At 37.0% G+C, this 20,652-nt stretch overlaps 1 protein-coding gene across 3 annotated transcripts in view; it reads right to left on the bottom strand.

The window, feature by feature from the left end:
• Positions 1–18,990, bottom strand: part of EBF2 (EBF transcription factor 2) — a 418,171-nt gene extending 399,181 nt beyond the window's left edge. For 2 of the 3 annotated variants that reach the window (XM_044083147.1, XM_044083148.1), the window contains exons 1-5: positions 18,397–18,986; positions 15,388–15,544; positions 13,582–13,645; positions 12,737–12,792; positions 11,901–11,974 (exon numbers count right to left, since the gene is read on the bottom strand). In XM_044083147.1, coding sequence (XP_043939082.1) covers positions 11,901–11,974; positions 12,737–12,792; positions 13,582–13,645; positions 15,388–15,544; positions 18,397–18,527 — 482 coding nt within the window. In that variant the 5' untranslated portion in view covers positions 18,528–18,986. Of the gene's footprint in view, positions 1–11,900; positions 11,975–12,736; positions 12,793–13,581; positions 13,646–15,387; positions 15,545–18,396 lie in introns of all 3 variants that reach the window. The other variant, XM_044083149.1, reaches the window with a different exon arrangement.
• Positions 18,991–20,652: the final 1,662 nt, after the last annotated feature.

The raw sequence follows: 20,652 nt of genomic DNA, 5'->3' as shown, positions 1-20,652 counted from the left end.
GTAGTTGTTTTCAGTGTCTGCAGCAATTCTGCCTTCACAGTTGGCTTTAGAGGTTTTGATGAAGGATCTCAACTTTTTGTTTAGGCTAATAAGGGAGTTTTTCCAGTCTTGGGACTTCACCTTTTTCTGCAACAGTTTCTTCCGTCTGTTGTAGAGTTTATTAATGGCAGGGGACCACCATATTGGCTTCCTTTTTTTGCAGGACAGCATCTTGGTTCTGTTGGCTATGGCTAGTTCCATGCATTTATGTATGTCTGTACAGTGCATTGGTATATGATTCAGCAGTCATGCATCTATTTTCCATTGGCATGGGTGCCATGAAGTTAGCTACCTCTATTTTTAGGAGCCCAAAGTCAGCTTTGGAGAAGTTTTTCATGGTGGTTACCTTTGCAAGGGGTGTGGGTAAGATGTGGATTTCCATGATGATTAGTTTGTGATCGGATCTAACCAGGGAGGAATTGACTATTGGTGTAGAGTAACGGTTGCTCATGTTAATAATAACCATGTCAAGGATGTTGCTTCCTCTAGTGAGGGTAAGAATGAGCTGGTCCAGGGCATTGGAATTGATGAATTCCAGGAAGCGTTGGGCCAGTGCATTGGTGCATGAGTAGTTTTCCCAGTTGATGGAGGGGTAGTTGAACTCACCTAGTATGAATGTAGGGTTGGACCCTAATAGATTCCAGGGTGCTTAGGAATGTGGAGTGAGACTCTTGGCACATGGTTGGGGACCTATAGCAGACTACAACCTGAATCTCCGTCTTGCTGAGTGTTAGTTGTACCTGAAGTATCTCAGATGCATATGCTGGGATATGAGTCTGGAGGTGTGCATATCCTTTATGAATATGGAGATACCACCACCTTTGGAGCTTCAGTCCATGTTCTGGGGACAAAATGTGTGGAATGAGTTATAGCCTGGTAGCACAGGGATGCTTTCTGGTGCTTTAAACCAGGTCTCAGTTACAGCACAAATGTTGATGTTCTGCATTTTGAGGAGTGCTTCAAGTGAGAGCATCTTGAGATTTAGACTTCTAGCACTGAGCAGCATGACCCTCAGATTGCATTTATTTATAGCTGTTATGGTGGTAATTTGGTCTTTGGAACACTGCCTAAAAAAGGCACTATAGGGGTGGCAACAGCCTTAGCCAGTACCCGGAAACCCAGGGGTGACATATGCAGGCCATCTTTGGCAAAGCATCAAGGTCTGTCAATCATGTCATCCCAAGCAGACAGATACTGGATCCCCTTAGAATGACACCAGAAACAGCCAATTGTTGAAGTCAATCATTTTCTACTTGTTCTACGGTATCATTCTGGGTGATGGTAGTATGCTGCTGAGGGCTAGGGTTGTGCCTGTCTGGGCTATATAATCCGAGAGTTCCACCATGTCTCTTTTCATGTAGTCCAGTGAGGTGCATCTCAGGTCATTCACACCCACATGGACAATGACAGAGTTATATTTGTACTTGTTGTGGAGTGACCTGAGTGTGTGTGTTATGTGTCAGATTCTGGCACCTGATGGATAGCTGACTGTTACCTTCTCCTTATTCAACCTAGTGAATGGGACATCTGTGTGCCTCACTACTGAGTCACCTATGATCACTGTATTGGGCAAGCTGTTTTGCCTTAGTGGCTTAGGTTGAGGGGCACGCTGTGTAGGTGAGCTATGTGTCTTCTGGTTTGTGCTGTGTTGTGGTGGTCGAGTGCATTTCTGCCTTGGAGGTCTCTGCTGTTTGGGTAGATTTCTATTAAGAGCCTCTGCAAAGGGGGGAGTGTGGCTTGTGTTTCTATGTGTCAGCTATGATGGTGGGTGTTCTGGAGGGCTATGTGTCCATGTGGCGTGGTGCAGGTGTTGATCTTCTCTTGACCAGCTATTCTGGTCTTGACTGGAGAGTGCATGCTTCCAAATGGGAGATAAAAATGCATCTCCCACAAGTCTGAGTGTTGGGAGAAATGAGGAGAGGGTTGTCTGTGTACATGAGGTAGGTGCTACACTGCCTCAGAATGCCCAGGTTCACCAGATTAATAGGAGAAAGCACAGCAAACTGTCTGTTTGATAAGTGGGATGTTATCCGACAGGTTGGAGGAAGCAAGGAATGAGATGCAGGCTGAATAAATGCCCTTCTCAGAAAGAGTTATGTACAATATGAATAGGAAGAGTAATTATCTTTGCTAGAATTTAGGTTATATTATTGGTAAAGAATCAGTGGTACTGTGCTTCTATTACTAGGTGATACTCGGGAGCTTTTCTAAATTGGGGAGTCCCCAGTAGATGGCAGAATGGATTGCCACATTAATGGGCTGAGTACTGAAAAGCTATGGTTGCTACATTTACTGTTGAATGAAACAGATTCTAGGCTGGGAGCATGGTTTGCTTGAGAGCTGAGGATGTAGACCCTTCCTGTTATAGTAAATCTGCCAACTAGGTAGGAGAAGGATTTTGTGTTAAGCAGGTGAAAAACAAGTGAAGCAAGAAGTGGGTGGGTTGTTTGTTGGACTGGAAGATGATTAGCTTTTTTCTTTTGAGAACTGAGCAGTAGCATTCATTTGTGGGAGTTAGGAAGATGAACCAACAGATGTTATTTGCAGTAATTTGTAATGCTGTAAGATTCTTCTTTTTGGCAGCGGTAGTTAGAGAAAGAACATATTCATACTGGGCCAGGGATATACCTTTACCTATGTCTTCCCTTCCTGCACAGGACAGAAATTGGGATAGTTTCCATGCCCAAAACAGTTTGATGTGTTTTCATTTTAGTTTTGTTGCTGTATAGTTGGAAGTTCAGGTTTGGGTCAAGCTAGAGTTCATGGTATTAGAAGGAAGTTGCAGTTTCTAGGGGAATTTTCTTCTGGTTATGAATTGCTAGGTTGGGGGGGCAGATTTTGTGTGTGCCAAAAAGCATGACTTTAGTTTTATTTTGCCTAAGGAATAGGTTTCTTGTGTTTAGCTGATTAATGATGAATAGCAGGGCCTGCTAGAGTTCTGATTTAATGTTTGTCCAAGATGGGCTTGATTTATAAATGAGGGTGTCATCAGCATGTATTAAAACAGGAAGACGAAGCATGTCAGAGGGTAGCTTATTAATGCATAAAGAGAAAAGAAATAGATATATGACTCCTTTCTGGAGTAGCTTAATTATTGACATGGGCATTGCTGAAGGTTTTCATCACTGCTGCATTCTGGTTATATTAATAAAGTCAGTACTGCTAAATGATCTGCCACTTCTCTGGAATTCCACTACCTCTACCACATAAGCTAGACATGACATTTTGTGCAGACCAGCATGGTCAATACACTCAGTAATAACATTATCAAAGTTTTCATAACTGGAGCAAATGTTTTCTAATCTCCAACAAAGAACCTCTGAATATCAACAAAACAATGATACAGTTTCTGTGGGACATTATCTCATGATCCAATAAATTAATCTGTTGATGTGTTGATGCTTCAAAAAATGCACATCTAGAAATCTTTTCAGATTAGGAATTCATCTACCAGGTAACTCCATTAAATAAAGAAAACTACAACTTAAAATGTGCAGTTACAGTGTTTCCTATATCCTTTCTTCATGCTGGAAACAGTAGCTAACAGTAGGCTTAAACCCATGTGTCACCATTTTTTAAAGGACAAGCCTAAAACACTGTACCAAACAACCATCCACTTTATGGTGCATATTTTTTTACAAGAAACATGACGACAAAAATTAACTATCACTTCACTAGACAGACCACATTTTGGCCTTCAAACTGCATCATAACACCATCCCTACATTTAAAGTCCTTAATAACACATAAACCAGGCTGAAGACAATCCATAGATTTCATAAAGAATGCTTTTTGGTAGGATGGAGGAATGCAGTCAGCATTACAGTTAAGCCAAGTTTTTAAAATGGTATCACAACCAGACCAAAATGGCCAAATGCTCAAAACTCACAATTTGGCTGAAATTCCCTGCATCTGTATAAGGCCAAGCTGGGATTTATCCTTGCCCAAAATGTGGTGGCCTTAGAGTTAAGTATATTAAGTTTAGGGATAGGGGACAAATCCCACTGCATAGGAAGTGTAGGGAGCTTGCCCACACAAAAAAAGCCAGGTTTATAAAACCACAATGATCACATCCATTTTGAGCAGCCTAGTTTTGAATTAAATTTTTCTATGCTCATGGCAGGAAGACTTTTTGACATTGACTGCAGCAGGAATTTACAATAAGAATAAAAAAAAGGAAAATCTGGCCCCTCTGTGGGGTCTGCACAGGAGAACACATCTTCTGACATACAGGTTTCAATATAACAGCTCTGAAGTGGTGAGTTACAGTAGGCTCAGCACTTCTCCACCGATTAGCAGCCATACTTCGTTAGGTGGGTCATCGATATACCACAGGATTGACATAGTATCATATACTGTTCATAACGCAGTAGCACACAAAAAGTTATGGGAAGCAGATCTGCACAGCTATGAGGTGGCCAAACACACTCAGATGTGAGCTTGTCTCTCCCCACATTCACTGTACACTGACTTGGATGGCATCTAAGCACTCTGTGATCACGCTTCTCCTGACTTAGAGGTAGAAATTTTGTAGAACAACAAAATGATCCTTTGCATTCCATGTGCTACACTTTCTAGAGGCAGTGTAAATCTATATAATACTGTTGCACTGATTTCTACAATTTAGCACAGATGCTTAAGAATAACATTTCACTGTGCCATCAGTGACACACTGAATAGATTATCTTAACTGTGCTATACAGATATAAGGTGACTATAATATTTATGAAACTAGCCAGTTGTCAGCATGACGAAATGTTGATGTTACACGTTCAGAACAAGGTATATAAATGTTGTGCTGCTGTGTAAGTAAGATATGAGCTAGCTAGAATAATGTCTCAGACTGAAGTGGTACTTCATTAAGGAAAAGAAAACTGAAGTGGCTCCACTTCAAAACCTTTGTTTGTAACTGGTGACTGCAGCCACTACCATTTCTGAAACAGAGAGCAACAAAGCTTGCTTTCCTGTACCCACACATACTGACAGTTTATACACACTGTTTAGCCCGATGAATTGTAGTCCTAGTTTTTTTCTCTCTCGACCCTACTCAGAAATGCCTGGATTTTAAGTTGACCTGTTATTAGCCCCCGGTGCTGCTAAAAATGGTGGATTTGTATTTTATGAACGAATAATGACCACCACCAGTGCTACATGACCTACTTGTCCCTGATATATGTCTGTTAAATGTGCTCATATCCTAAACCCGTTGTCTCCTCCACTGATGAATTTCACATCTGCTGTGTGCTATTTGCACAGCTCACTCAAGTTGCTCTTGAAAAATGAACATATGTTCTTAATTGGCCCATTTTATTATCTGAATTAAATAAGCATACATGTATACCATGATATAAAACTTACATATAGGCACATAAAAATGTGCATGAAGATTAAAGAAATTTGCTGTTTACCTTCAAGTCTTAAATGTATTGTTTTTTCGGATGGGGGGTATTGTTTTCTGGGTATTGAAGATGTTTTCCATCTTTTTTTGTAAATATGACTGTAAAAGGGCACTTTGACATAAAATATGTAGTCAAATTTCAGGAGAATGTAAGAACTCAGTCCACTTCATGCTTATCGTCCAACCTCCAAGGATCAGTACATTTCTTTAAGTGATATGCTGTGTGTGTTCTCCCATTTGTACACATGCAATTTTCCTAGCTATGGCTAAGACATAGTAGTAGTACTAGTGGTAATAGTAGTAGTAGTTATATTAGTAATAGTACTAGTAATAGTGCTAGTAGTACTAGTAGTAGTACTAGCAGTCATATTAGTAATAGTACTAGTATTAGTAGTAGTATTAGTAGTATTAAATGTGACATGAATAAATGTGTAAAATACCTAATGAGAAGCCTAATTTTGAGTTATTACTGATTCATCACGTTTATTGTGTAGAGATACTAAAGTATTTATTGAAAAAAAAGAAAAGGTACAAATTATAGTTTAAAATGGAAGCACCTAATCTGTGGTTGTTATTTCAGAAACTGCAATGAAATTGTTCATTTGAGAATTTAATTTAAAGTACTTGTAGGAAGAAATGCAGGAACCCTGTTTATGCATTAAGAGAAATACAGGAACTCTGTTACATAAGGAAGCAATGAGCATTTCATTCTAAATGCACAAAATAGTCATCAGAAGAGTGCAAATGGACATTTGTCTTAAATTAGTGTCATGCAGGGGCAAACCCCCACCAGCCAGATCGGGCTGCATTTCTCAGACCCCCTGCTATTTACTATAATGACCATTTCCAGTGTAACTATTATGGAGAGCAAAAGCAAACACTGGTTTTCGCAAATCAAGCCTTTGCATTTCTCTTTTCTTCAGAGACTTTGGAGCTGAAAAGCGTTTTAAGTACACTGATCAGATTTCACTGATATGAGCAGTGTGTTTTAGAAAAAGCTGTGCCTCGGTTTTGTTTCTATGTCTTCTTACTTACTTTTATCACTGCATGTGTATTTATTTAAGTATATTTTTATTGTTTGTTTTTTTACTGGGCTAGTGAACTGGTTTTAATGAACACTTTACAGGCATGCCTAGAGATTACAAACAAACATAGCAGTCAGACATCATAATACAGTGGAAACCAGTGTGCCAGTATGCATCAGATAGTGTTAAAGGTTACATGCACATTAAAGATGCAGACTAAATTAAGGAGGATAAATGTTTTTTTAGAATTTGATGGAAAGGATATCAGACATGTAAATCTATTTGATATGATTTGCAAGAAACTGAAAACAGATTATCTAGTTTATAATTACGTCTTAAAAACTGTATACTTCAAACCTGTAGCATTGCTCATGTCACAAAGAAAAGTAGAAAAGGTATGAAACATATAGGAATTAGATGTATATATTTACAGTGGCTACATGGGTAAAAGAAAAGTCTGGAAAGTGTTGACAATATTAATGTAAAATATGTTTGAGAAAAGAGATATTGGAATGGTGAAGATATTATCATCATCTGATTGCATTAGACCAGAAACAAGATTTTTTTTTTTTGCCTTTTCATATATGGTAATAATTGCATTATGGTTACTGTCTGTCTAATGTCTTATTTTAAAAACATTCATGATTTCAGCAGCTGTTTTTGCAAATAAACAAGAAAATGGCAACTATCTTAGCATTTTAGAAAAAGAAAAATGTCTTTTTTTTCTTTCCCTAAATGTCACAGAAAGCTGGGAAACTATACATCAACAATATAAAACAAAAGCTAACTAAAATTAAAAAAAAAAAGAGTTTGTTTTGGTAATAAAATGAAAATAAGCATTTTGTATTGACTGAGCATGTGTTTTGTCATACAAACGCTCATATTTCAGTCATAAATGTTATACTATGCGCATTTCATAAGCTGGCAACCCAACAAGATCACTTTTTTAAGGGTTACCCCAGAAATACATCCAGCAATGAGAGAAATTAGGCATTCTGCCAAATTCTGAGAGTTGTTCATACCACTTTAAAAGTCATTCTGCCTTGTTTATTTTTTCTGTAAGCATCAGCTCGTGTACTGAATATATGAGTACTTGCCTTCTGGGTTCTTAGTAAAAATAAAAAGATTAAAATATAACAAACTATTTAAACTAGTCTAAATTGGTTATTTGTTGTAAAGTATTCCACTGCATATGAAACACAAAAACTCATAATGCTTACTTTTTTTTAAGGAAGAATTCCCAGAGAAAGTAGCATTTTTATAAAACCAGGGTAAGATTTATTTTTCAGTCTGCAGTTGTCTGAAGTAGTGTATCCAAAGGAAAAATGTGTTTTTTCATGATTCCCTACAATCTTTTCCCAATAAAAAGATCAGTTAAAAAAGTTATATGCATTGTTCATATTTGTATTTGTAAATGAAATATACAAGTTAAATGTCTCTGTCTGGCAGAAAAAATACTATCTCTGAGAAGTGAAAGAGTGGAAAAGTCAGCAAAGAACCCCAAGAAGAATATAAAGTTGTAGTACAGCCTAAACCATTTTCACACTAAGTATTCATTTATTATTGTTCTCAGTGTATGAAGTGAAGGGGTTAGCTTCAGTCCCTAAGTGTGGCAGTTCTAAACCTGAGCTTACAACTTAGGGGGAAAAAATCTGTCTCTAATTTCCAACTCCAATAAGTGCACAGCATGGCTGCTTTTGTTTTGTTTTCTTCTCCTTCTCAACCCCTCCCTGTGATTGCATAACAAAAGTGTCTAAATTCACACCATCTGGCCAATAAAGACTTGGGCCCCAGAGGCTGGCTGGCCCAGCTGATTAGGACTCCTCTCTAGTTTGAGCCTTGTGGCGAAAGTCACAGCTGTGGGGCCGGCTCATGCTCAATACAACTCCGTTATTAGCCAGCTGTAGGCCCAGAGACGACTTCTGTTCAAATTATAATATCTTTTAGTCCTCTGAGCATTGAGGGTATGGAGGCTGCTAACGGCAGCATAACAACTAGTTTCCTGTTACATGATAATTGGAAGAAATAGACAAAATCAAGGACATTGTTCAGAGTCATAAACATGTTTCACCTTGATTTTGAAGGATCTAAAGGGCTGCTTTGTTTAAACTGCTAGTAATACCATTTGTTTGCTTGCATTAAATGTCTTAGTTCTGGCTAACAGTCATGATTTTTATGGAGTGTATTTTCGTAACATGTACTTAAATAATTATAACCAAACAAAGACATTTTATTTAAAAGTATGTCTTAGCATCTTGAAAATAAAGGTACATAGGACACACAGACCTCAGAAAGACACACAGACACAGACAGGCCTTAAAAGTCGTGAAATAATGAAAATGATTCTCTGTAATACCAAGATTTACGATGGGTTTATGCTGATGTGCATATCTCTAATGATACACAACTGCAAAATGAAATGTAATACAACAACGTAAAGATATTTTCTGTATATAATTAGTTTCTTTGTGAAGCTGCATGAAATACATACAAGCATCTATTCATATCCTAGTTGTTGCCAATCCTATGGCTGTCATGCCAAAATATACTGCTTATCAAATCTGTTTCACATGCAGAAGGTTCTAGGTTCAGTCATCAGTCACATGTAGATTCTGTAGTGCAACGGTTATCGAGTGCATAAGTAAGACTCAAACAGGTGTCTAAGTATGTGCTCATGTATAGGTTTGCATTTTAATAGATGTATCTACCTATATGCAATCAAATGTACAAAGAGCCAGCTATAAAGGCAATGCTAAACATTAGCCATCTAAGGCACAGCGCTTCGTTACTGCCTTTGTATCATGTATATATAGCCTGTCTCTCAGCTTTTTGTAGTTGCCTCAAATGAAATGGATTGGATATAATCATAAACAGCTCCCTACTGTGGATGTTTTTACCACTAGATAATGTTGTATATGGGAGGTTTGAGCCCCACATCTTAGAAACTCTTAGGAGGCAACATGACTAACTATGTTGCACAGGACATTGCAATTACAAATAAAAGGAATGAAACAGTTGAGAGAACAGGCCAGCAGGCCTTCAGAGTCTGTCTGTATTCTCCAGTTTGGTTTGAAGCTGCTGACTATGGTAACCTTTTAGAGTGGTCTTTTGTTATTTCTGTCCCTCACTTGACCTGTTATTTGCATCTTTACTATAGTATACTCTCCTTTGAAACCATTATTTTTACCTAAACCACTTTTTTTCTAGAAACTGAAAAATGCTTCCCTTCTTTCAGCACTTCTTGGTATCTGTACTACATACTTCCAAATATGGCAGATTTCATTGAATGCACTGATTTTCCACAAAAACAATAAACAGAAAATGAAGCAAACTCCTCCTTGAAGTATTGGAAAACAGTGTGTAACATAAGAATGTCAATTGAAACTGGATTTAAAAATAACAGTGTGAGTGTCTGTGTGTGTGTGTGTGTGTGTGTGTGTGTGTGTGTGTGTGTGTGTGTGTGTGTGTGTGTGTGTGTGTGTGTGTGTGTGTATTGTACACATAAAGCACATGCCAATCTTATTAAGTATCTATATACAACTGTAAAAGGAATACTGAAAGCAAATGCATTTTCTTGATCATCATGTTGTTGAAATTAAGACTGTGAAATAATGAAACAAATGCTGCAAAACTGTGATGCACAAATAGTAAGCCACAAATACAAAACATAAGGAAAAACACAAACTCAATGTAAAACCACAAATAATCTTCTGAGGCTAATAAAAGAAAGAAAAATGAAATATATAAAACAATTACTTTGCAAAGTAAAACCACCAAAGATACAAAGAAAATCTAACAAAAGCAGCTGAAGAAGGCATGTATGTGCCATCTTATTCAGTAAAAATGAAACAAGTCATACCAAAGGGATTTACATCAAGTGAGAGTACAATAAAACATATGCTGCACTTAATGCAGATGTAAAATAAAATATGTCTTGTCTTATGCTTTTTTTGAATGTCTTCACAGTCAGAACAACACCAGGAAAACAACATATTAATCCAAATAATTTCCACAGCACACTTTTTCCCCCTCAATTTTTTTTTGGCATTCCCCCCACACAAACCATCTACCCTTCTACTTCTCATTCTGTTAACATGTTCTAACGTCATCTTTGTTTTACTATGGGAATTGAATATAATGTCACAAGTTCAGAAACGCAACAAAAACTGAAGAAAAATAGAATAAATGTAAGATGTTTGGTAACTTAAGGTAAGCATCAGTCTTTGCTAATAACAAAAAAAGAATATAAGCATAAAAGTGCTTGGAAATGTGAACCTTGCAATATACTTGTCTGAAAGCCTGGGGTTAAAACTGTTACAAAACAAGTGCCTACTTTAAGCATCGCTCAAGTGCAGTGGTCTGGTTAAAGGACTTGCCTAAAGTCAGACAACATACAAGCTGGACTTACCCAACTTAGACTCAGGTGTACCTTATATATTGTTTGGAAGTACCTTGCCTTAAACTACAGTACACTACTGACAGATAAACACAGTACTGAAGCAGACATCAGTTATGTGTCTGATTGATGAAAGTTATACTTGACTTTACAACAGTACTGGCAAAGAATGGCTTGAAGGTATGAGGAGAGATGTCAGAACACAATCTATTGAAATATATTCGGCTATAATCTATTGTGTTTATCTGGATGTGTTTTATCTATTACGCTATTTGAATATACAATAGGGTGGTATGGACTTTAAAAAAATATGTAACTGACTACTGTATCCACTTGTTGCTGATTTTTAGCCTATTCATAACAAAATTAAGCTTTGATTAGAAAATAGTCCCTTCTAAGCAGTGTTGAAAATATGCAAGGTCCCTGAATGCTAGATATTTGATTAAAGAAGTGAGCTTCTTGCAGGTCACTTGAAATTCAGCATGTTTGCTTGAATTAAAATATATAAATGCCACTACATGGAGACAATAAGGTTAAGATTGGAACCTTGTCCCAGAACAAATATTATTTTGTTATTGTACATTAGAGACTGTCTGATCAGAAACAAAAAAATGACTGTCTGTGTGTGTGTGTGTGTGTGTGTGTGTGTGTGTGTGTGTGTATATATATATATATATATATATGTATATATATATATATATATATATATATATATATATATATATATATATATATATGTATCTGTGTGTTCCTATCTACGCAGTGTTTCTGGAGGGTGTGTTTAAATATATGTGTTGGAGGATCTCACTGGTAACCAGACCTTCTGTAAGAAGTGATGTTACTATAATATGTAGTAAATAGAACTACAGAAGATAGCTAACTGATAAGCTGAACTTCCAGGAAGAATTTAATAATACTTAATAAAGATTTAAGAATTACAAGATCAAGCAATGCCTTCACAAAAGAGAATTAATTCAAAATAAAATGAAATGAGAGGTATTACAAGTGTAACTGTGCAATATGTCTTTGTCAAAGGTCTTACCTGCACATCACCTCATGAGTCAGCAAAACTCTGCACATTTCTGGATTTTTATTCTGTCCTTCATATGATATAGGCTTAAAAGAAATTAGGAAAAGTAAGTATGTCATATTTCTAGTATTTAAAGTAAACAGAGAAGAAATTCAGCAATGTTTCACATATGAACAGCTACATAAAATATGCCATGTTGTGCAGAGGACCTAAATATCTAAACAAATCAATCACAGTTAAGCCCATTGTAGTATTTTAGTTTTTAAATTTTCAGACAGAACTGTGTATGCCTATCTATCTATATCTATCTACATGTATATAACACACACACACACACACACATGCATACACAGGGCATAGTTATATATATAAAATTTCTATGTATGTCTGTGCATCTGTCTCCCACAGACACACACACAACACACACATATGTGTACATGCACATATACATATGTGTGTACTTATAGCTTGTATAGGGCTATATAATTTCTGCATTTATAACTGTATATAACCATGTTTGTATTTGTATTAAAGAAAGATGTATGTTCAAGGTTGTAGGTATGTATAGGTATATGAGTATATACATAATATGTATAAATAAACATGTCAGTATATTGCAAACAGTGTATTTAAACACACACAAAAACATACGCAAATCACACAAACACACACACACACACAAATATAAAACATAAACACTGTTGTGTAAACCGATATCCATTACGAAAACAGATACTTTTTACTGATCTCCAGTGTCTTTTTACAACACTCAACTTATGTTATGTGCATTTACAATAAACATGCAATGGTAAAACAACAAAAACTCGTAAGATGTGTAGAGTTCTTACTCGTTTGCTGACAGAATCGATTAGCCGGACATACAAGTCTTGTTCAGTGCGAACTCCTGCAAAGGAACATTATGTAATTTTTAGTCAGTATTTGTAACAGTTACAATAACAAATCACACACACATTTATTTGGTCTGAGAAACAAAAAATGCCGACGCTTTCACACGCACACACACATTTATTCAATCTGAGAAACAAAAATACGTTACCACCTGTCTCTCTTTGGGCAGTTGTGTCTTGCGAAAAAAGCTAAAAAAAATCGCGTGTGTCCTGAGATTCTTGCAGAAAAAAATGTTTCCCAAGTTTTCTTTAATAATTGCATAATAGTTATTTTGTATCTGAAACACCTAAATGCTATATGAAATAGTATAAGCAACTCAAATGCTATAAGAATAACCTTTTATTTTGGCAAAAAAGTAAAGTTCTGTCCTTTACATTGGCTGTGGGTATATTTTATCCTGCAAAATCTCACGTTTCTACAAAAAAATGTCCCACTTTGGGCATTTGAAAAGGTGGCAACCCTAAAAATACGACGACCCTTTTATAAAGTTTAAAATATATTAAAAGCGTCGGGATATTTGTGTTTCTCAAACTGAACAAGAGAGAGAGTGTGTGCGTGTGTGTGTGCGTGTGTGTGTACACCAAAAGAAGAGTCTACCGTGTCCCTTTTTCACAAATGTGTGTTACTTGATTTACTGGCCTTGGCTGACTTGACAGTCCCTATAAATCTTTTTTTTGGGATGGGACTGCTGCATGGCTAGCTGATGAGTTTCACGACTTTCTAGGAGTGACAGCGGACTGTTTCTGGTCATCAGTAGTAAATGTTATCAACACAAGAATCTTACCATTACTGTAGAGGAGCTGCAGTTTGTAATGGGTCCCATTGTTGGTCTTCTCGCTGCCCTGCTCCTGTTAAGTGAGGAATAAACAATAACAAAAGTTATGTTCCGACTTTTAATGTCATGGTTTTACTCCACAATAGATTAATATAAAGTCGGCACTAAAAAATCTAAAAATATATTTTTATATTAAAAAAATCATGTCACAGTAAAAAGGATGCTCAGTCCTTATTTCTCTATTCGTGTGGTTCACTTTTACTGCAAAAGTAGCTAAACATCGTAGACAAATTATTCAAGGGGCAAAGCAAACAAGCGGGTTCATAAGTATGTGCGTCTATATATCTATATATATATATATATATATATATATATATATATATATGTGTGTGTGTGTGTGTGTGTGTGTGTGTGTGTGTGTGTGATTTTAAATTACCTGACGCGCTCCTCAATTAATATTAAGACAGTATGGGGCTCTTTAGGTAAAAATATAAAGTGGAGCTGTCCGGTATAAAGTTTTAACTTCACACATTTTATGTCCCCAAAACTTAAACGCAATATAAATGTGTACAAACTCGTGTGTGTGGGTGTGTGTGAGAGAGATCGATCGGAACAGAGAGATGGAATCACCCAGAAGTACAGGATGAACTTAAACTGCATATTTAATGGTGGTCAGTTGACCTGAAAACTTACCACTGCTGAAGCTAGATGAGTAATGTGCATAAAGTGCAAACATACATTTCGACTGTCCACATTTTCGCAGAATGTCCAAATTTATGCGACATATTTTGGTTAGCTCCTCAAGATGTGTGGCTTTCTGGCAAATCACTGAGGACTGAAGTCACAAAATAATGACATATCTTTTGAGTTTCGGACTTCATATTCTTCGGAAAATGCATATTATCATAAATCATGTTATTCTAACAACGTTTTGAGTTTGTAAGAGCAGTATTTAAAAGCTGCCCCATTTGGGGGGCCTTTGTCCCCCCCCCCAAAAAAAAATTAGGCTTTGCCAGATTTACCGTTTCAAGAGGTTGAGAGGTATGACTAAAAAATATAGTATATACTATAATGCTATGTTACATTACTATCAGCATGTACTTAGTGAGAAAAAAAACTGTCTCAGTACAATATGTATTACAAGTACATCTACTGCTGTGACATGAAAACAGCTGCTTGAACTAACTATTCAAGTCGGCAATTCCTTGTACGTGAAAAAGGCGTGTGTGTACATGTTTGTGTGTGTGTCCATTATTATCAACCTCTTAGAACAAGAAATCTGGACAAAGCCAGAAATAATGGGGGGACAAAGGCCCAAAAATAGGGACAATTTTTAAATATTGCCCTTACAAAATTGTAAAGTTGATTGAATAACAGGTTTTGCATTTGCATGAATTTTCTGAAGAGTAAGTCTGACACTCAAATGTCTGTCATTATTTTCTGACTTCAATCTTTAATGATTTGTTAACAATTTGCCAGAAAAAACACAAATTTTTAAAATATAAACCAAAAATATGACGCAAAAATCCGGACATTGTGCGAATATCTGAACAGTTGAGGTGATCAGGGAATTGTTTTCATGTTATTATAATAGTCATTTTTGGAACAGATACTCTGATATTACTTATTAAAAGTGGGACTCACGGTTTTAATAAGTAATACCAGAGTATCTATCCCAAAATTACTGTTATAATAACCTGAAAACACTTTCATGAAGTTGCCATCTTAAAACAGAATGTACAATCAAAACATCTGGTTTTGGAAACTGTAATTTTAGAAAGCCAAGTGCTGCTGCCTTTTGCCCTCAGCGCTTACTTTGTCGTTCTCCACAAAGTCCACAAACGAGGTCCTCTCAATCTCCACGGGCTGACCCTGCCGATCATAGAGTGCCAGTACAAAATGGAAGAAGTTAGATTTACGAAGGTTCGAGGGCGGCTGTTTCTCAAAGTGTGCCCTAGAAAGTGCCACTCCACTGAAAAAAACGGGAAGAGTATAAATTACAGTGTGGACACAACACAAAAGCAGCTGAGTTACAGTTTATTTAAATGCAGGTAGCATCTCTCGAACATCTTGCAAAGTACTTTAAATGCAATCTGACCAAAGTTATCTAGCCAGCCGTCTCTCCGAATAGGAATTCCAGCCACATCTAATAATTTCACACGTCACTTACAGATAATAAAATTATTTGGCTGTCAAATATCCCAAAAAAAATGTCAACTTTTCGGAATCTGTCTCACCAACTCTTTCCAGCCTGCTTGCACACTTGTTGCACCACGAACACTCATCATCTTATACATTCACGTATTTCACTAACCTTCCTTGCTTATTTTAATTCTCAACTGAAGTTTATTAATGCTTCATTTCCACTTGTCTGCTAAACTTAAAACACTATTCAACTTTCTATTTAGCATCATCCCAAACCTTCAGCAAAAATTAGGATGCTATTGCTAACACCCGCCCTTTAGACCAAATTGGTTTACAGTTGTGTACCAGTGAGGACACATAATATTTAACTGGTACTGCCACAAACTCCAAATTTTTCAGACAGGAACTTTAGAATAAAGTCAAGTGTTAGAGAAATATTGTTTGCATGCAGACATTTTTTCAGGTTTTTCACCAAGATCATGTACTTACACCGCCAGTATCAGTCCGGCTATTCCTGTTGAATCCTACTTTATTTTGGCGGGGGCGTTAATTTGTTCTTGAATGTACAACTTGCCTGATACTTTAAATTGTATATACTATTACTAGACATATGCACCAGCGATGAATCACTGCGTGTTCTGTTAAATGCATTTAGGGCTTTATTTTAACAAACTGTACTTCTGAAAAGTGGTCAAAATGCATACACTCACACACACACACACACACACACACACACACACACACATATACATATATATATATATATATATATATATATATATATATATATACATACACACACACACACACACACATATATATATATATATATATATACACACACACACACACGCACGTAGACATATATATTTACATGCACTTATGTATGATACAGATAGCATGTATGTGTGTGTATGTAATAGATTGGTATATACACACACACTTATATGTATAGATATACACAAGTAGATGTAGGCAGATTATTTATATATATATATATATATATATATATATATATATATATATATAGATAGATAGATAGATAATGTGTCTATGTCATTTTATGTCCATGGTGCCGCAAGTGTGGGGAATAAACTGGCAGACGGAATATCGCAAAGATGCGATTTGGAATGCAAATATGCAGAACCTGGAAAATGGCTTTCGTTTTGTTTACTACTTGTGCAAAAAAGATTACATAATGTTACATATACAACTGTTGGCTTTGGGTGCATTGTACTTCTTTACATTGACCTGAACTTGCCAATCATAACATTTTTCAAACATCTTTGTTAAAAATATACTCTCACGTGATTAATGTACGTTGCATTTAGTTTATTTTAAAGTACTGTTTGCCTTCCTTTAATTTTACACAGTTATCAAATAACTGTTAAATTTTTAATGAAAATAATGTCTTGTCATGCCCAAAGTGGATAAGTTTTGGAGCGGTCCTGTTGTCGGTTCATGCCTTGGTTACCCAACAGCTTATTTTAACATTGTCGCACAGACGCTCACCATAATCTACCTATTGCAATCCATAAAAGTTAACAATCTGGCAAGATCCCGTGTATTCTTTAATCACTGTCCTCACTTTCAGAAATGAAAAAATGTACGTGCAGCACGGATTAGTTACACTGCCACATACTTAGGTTTTCCTCGCCCATGAAGTTACTTTCATTCGCTTTCTTTTGTGACATCTTTTGTGATCTTGTCAAGCAGTGTATTGTTCTGCTGTACAAATATTCGGCTCCCACGTGTCACTGGATTAACTTCAAAACAAATCCGGCTTTTTTTCCCTAAGATAACGAGAAAGGCTAATTTCACACCAACTTGTTGCAACTATAAAACTAGTTGGAAGGTAAACTTAATAATAACAGTTTACTGTCAGCTAATTATTATACTACACGGATTACAGCAAACAGTTAAAGTAACTCATTCCCACAGTAGTACCAAGCTTGAATTCCTATTGTTTTCATCATTCAGCACCGGCTGCAGTCAAGAAAATCATAGCTGTCACAAAGACAACAATCCATTGCGTGATGAGACACTTCTGTTAAATGACTTTGCATACTTTTATTTGGAAAGCCACCAAGGATGGAAGTATCGTCTGTAACAAGACTTGGGCAGAAGATTTCTTTCCGTCTTGGGCAAGGCTGTATATTGCTGTATAGTTGCATATCCCGTTAGATTTATTGTTCTGGCAACAGTTGTTGGAGACTGGCCCTCTTGCTATATGCAATGTGTTTGTTATCAAGTGGTTCCGTTGGGCAATGAATAGTAAGGTATTTCCATGGCATCTCCTAGGGCAATACACAGCTGAGCTTTAATACACCAGTGGCACAAGATGATAAGTCTAGGGTTCAAGGCTGGACCTCCTATTCATGCAGTATCTACTAAATCAGTACAGCAAGTTAAATAATGAAATAGGCAGCAAACTCGGGAGACATTCAACACGATATTGTGATCTTTTGAGAGGAATTAGAAACAAATGGACAGAGGGGAGGGGGGCTTTCTATGTAAGAAATGGGATTTTGTCTACCCACCGTTTCTCTATGCAATTAAATGTACAAACATGTCAATGAACAAGGATAGATAGACACATAATATAACAGACAGCTGTAACATCATTATTAAATGCCATGCAACTGCCACCACAACTTTTGTTTTCGGAGATGGACCTACCTCTGTGCAGCCACATGTGCATCCACCACCCCGACATTTCGGACCCACGATCGGACAGAATCCATTTCCAATCCTAAGGCTTTATCTTTAATAGTCGATCCTCTCCCTAAGGTATCTTGAATCCCAAACATTTAAAAACAAAGTGAAAGCAATCCGTTCCTGCACTTCCTCGTTTGAAAAAAAAAAACAGCAACAACAGCAATTCAAAGTATTGCAAGGAATCCCAAATGGACTGCAGGTAAGTACTTTGCGATAATGACGGGTAGTGGAGAGGATGAACTCCTTTGGCTATTAGCGCTGCGTAATTTGTATGCCTCAAAAGTTTTCCTTCAGTGTAAGCTTGGGAGGTTTTATTCCCCTCTGGGTGCTTTCATCCTTCAAAAGAGAATAGGACCACATCCAGGAATTGATCAATGTTAACAAGGATCACCTGTTCCTTTAAGACACAAGGAGGAGATTGATCATTGTCTAATCCAATTGGAATAGTAAAACAGGGAAAGCGAGAAACAAACGAGAAAGAGAGAGAGAAAGAAAAAGGGAGCTTAGAGGTTGTGGTTACCCTCTGCTCTGGAGCTAAGCGCCCAGTCCCCATGAATGAGTTACTGCCAGCAGGACAGACAGTGAATGGGGTGGAGCAAAAAAAAATATTTGCATGCCAGCTATAATTGGTTAATATATGACAGCTACGGTGAGAGGCAGGAATGGGCTTGTAGTTAAAGAAGTAAACACAGCAGAGTTACCCCGCCCACCACCACACACAGTCCAATCCCAGGATGTCTAGTACCTTAATTTGCAATAAAGTTTTTTCTTGAAGAGCATGGCTAGAGAAGTGCAAGCCTTGGAGCTGTCTTACCATTAATATTATGCATTAACTATACGTGTGTGTGTGTGTGTGTGTGTGTGTGTGTGTGTGTGTGTGTGTGAACACGCAAATAAATACATACATTCATACATATAGCGAGTCTCTGTTTTTGTGTGAGCTTACTTCGAAATGCATTTTACTGAATTTGTTTGTAGAATATTAGGATCATTGTATTTCAAAGTTGTTGATTGTGATTAATACCACAAAAACGTGTCGATAATTGTATTTAAATATTTAGTTTGGTTCGATGGCGCTATATGTCACCAAGCATGTTTTCTAAGAATGACATAATTATCAACTGGGTACATTTATGGACCCTCCCATAACATTCTGAAATTGGCCTTACAGTAGCTTATTGTTTAATGTGAAACAGATTCTAGGGCAATAAATGCAAATTGGTGTTCAACCACCATCTGCCAGGCGAGAAAATCAGCTGTCCCTCAGTTAAAGGGACAGCAGCGTAGTAGCGTATGCTCCCACACTCACCCCATGTGGTGCGGCAGAACCTCCAAAAGCAAAACTTCCGCCCTAATGTATAGAGTAGTAATATCAGAAGGTGCTAAGCTAAGTAACGGAATTCCTACCCACAGAACATTTGGTGTTCAAAGAGGCATAGATAGATGGATACACTCAAAAGCCCACCGCCAAAGACTGTAAAAATGGAGAAACTGACCAACGATCAGATTGTATTACTGCTTCGTCCTAATATTATTGTCTATCAGAATAAAATATTAGCTAGCTGTCTGAGTGGCATATTTGACTTGGACTCTTCGTTTTAAGCAATTTCTGTTTCCTGTACGTTGCTGTTCTGTTCATTGTCAACGCATCATGAATGTCATATCAGATTCAAGTGATGAAAAAATTTCAAGCTTTATCCACGTAAAAACAGACTGATATAGAAACAGAAAGAAAGAAAGAAAGATCTGCGCACACTTGAAAACACACTCTCACACACATACATACACGGCCGGCATACACAAATAATAATATTACACGCATAAGATAAACAAGCAGATACTTTGTCACCTGCTTTGGGAAACAGACCTCAACTATTGCCAAGTGTAAAAAATTAGCTGGGTCTCCTAGAATGGTCACTTTTGATTTTTATTCAGTAAATTGATGGATCGAGCTGTCAGACCATCTGAAAAGCGGCATTGCTCTCTGCGCAGAGAAACTGACACAGATGTAATATGCCTGTTTGCAGAACAATAGGGGATCGTGTGCCATAACTCCCAGGAGAGAAACCCTTTTGAGGGTATTCATATAGGTCAGAGGACACTGCCTCAGGTCAGAGGATGTCATCTTGTATCTTCCGCACAGCTGTCGCTAAAATTTAACAGTTGGAGAAAACTTGAGGACCAGTGCTTCATTAGGATAGATGCACCCAGAAACAC

The sequence above is a fragment of the Protopterus annectens genome, chromosome 9.part0, assembly GCF_019279795.1.
Source record: "Protopterus annectens isolate FY-2018-M chromosome 9.part0, PAN1.0, whole genome shotgun sequence".
NCBI classification, from domain to species: domain Eukaryota; kingdom Metazoa; phylum Chordata; order Ceratodontiformes; family Protopteridae; genus Protopterus; species Protopterus annectens.
The sequence above is the reverse complement of the archived record's forward strand: the minus strand, read 5'-3'. Positions and strand labels throughout refer to the sequence as shown.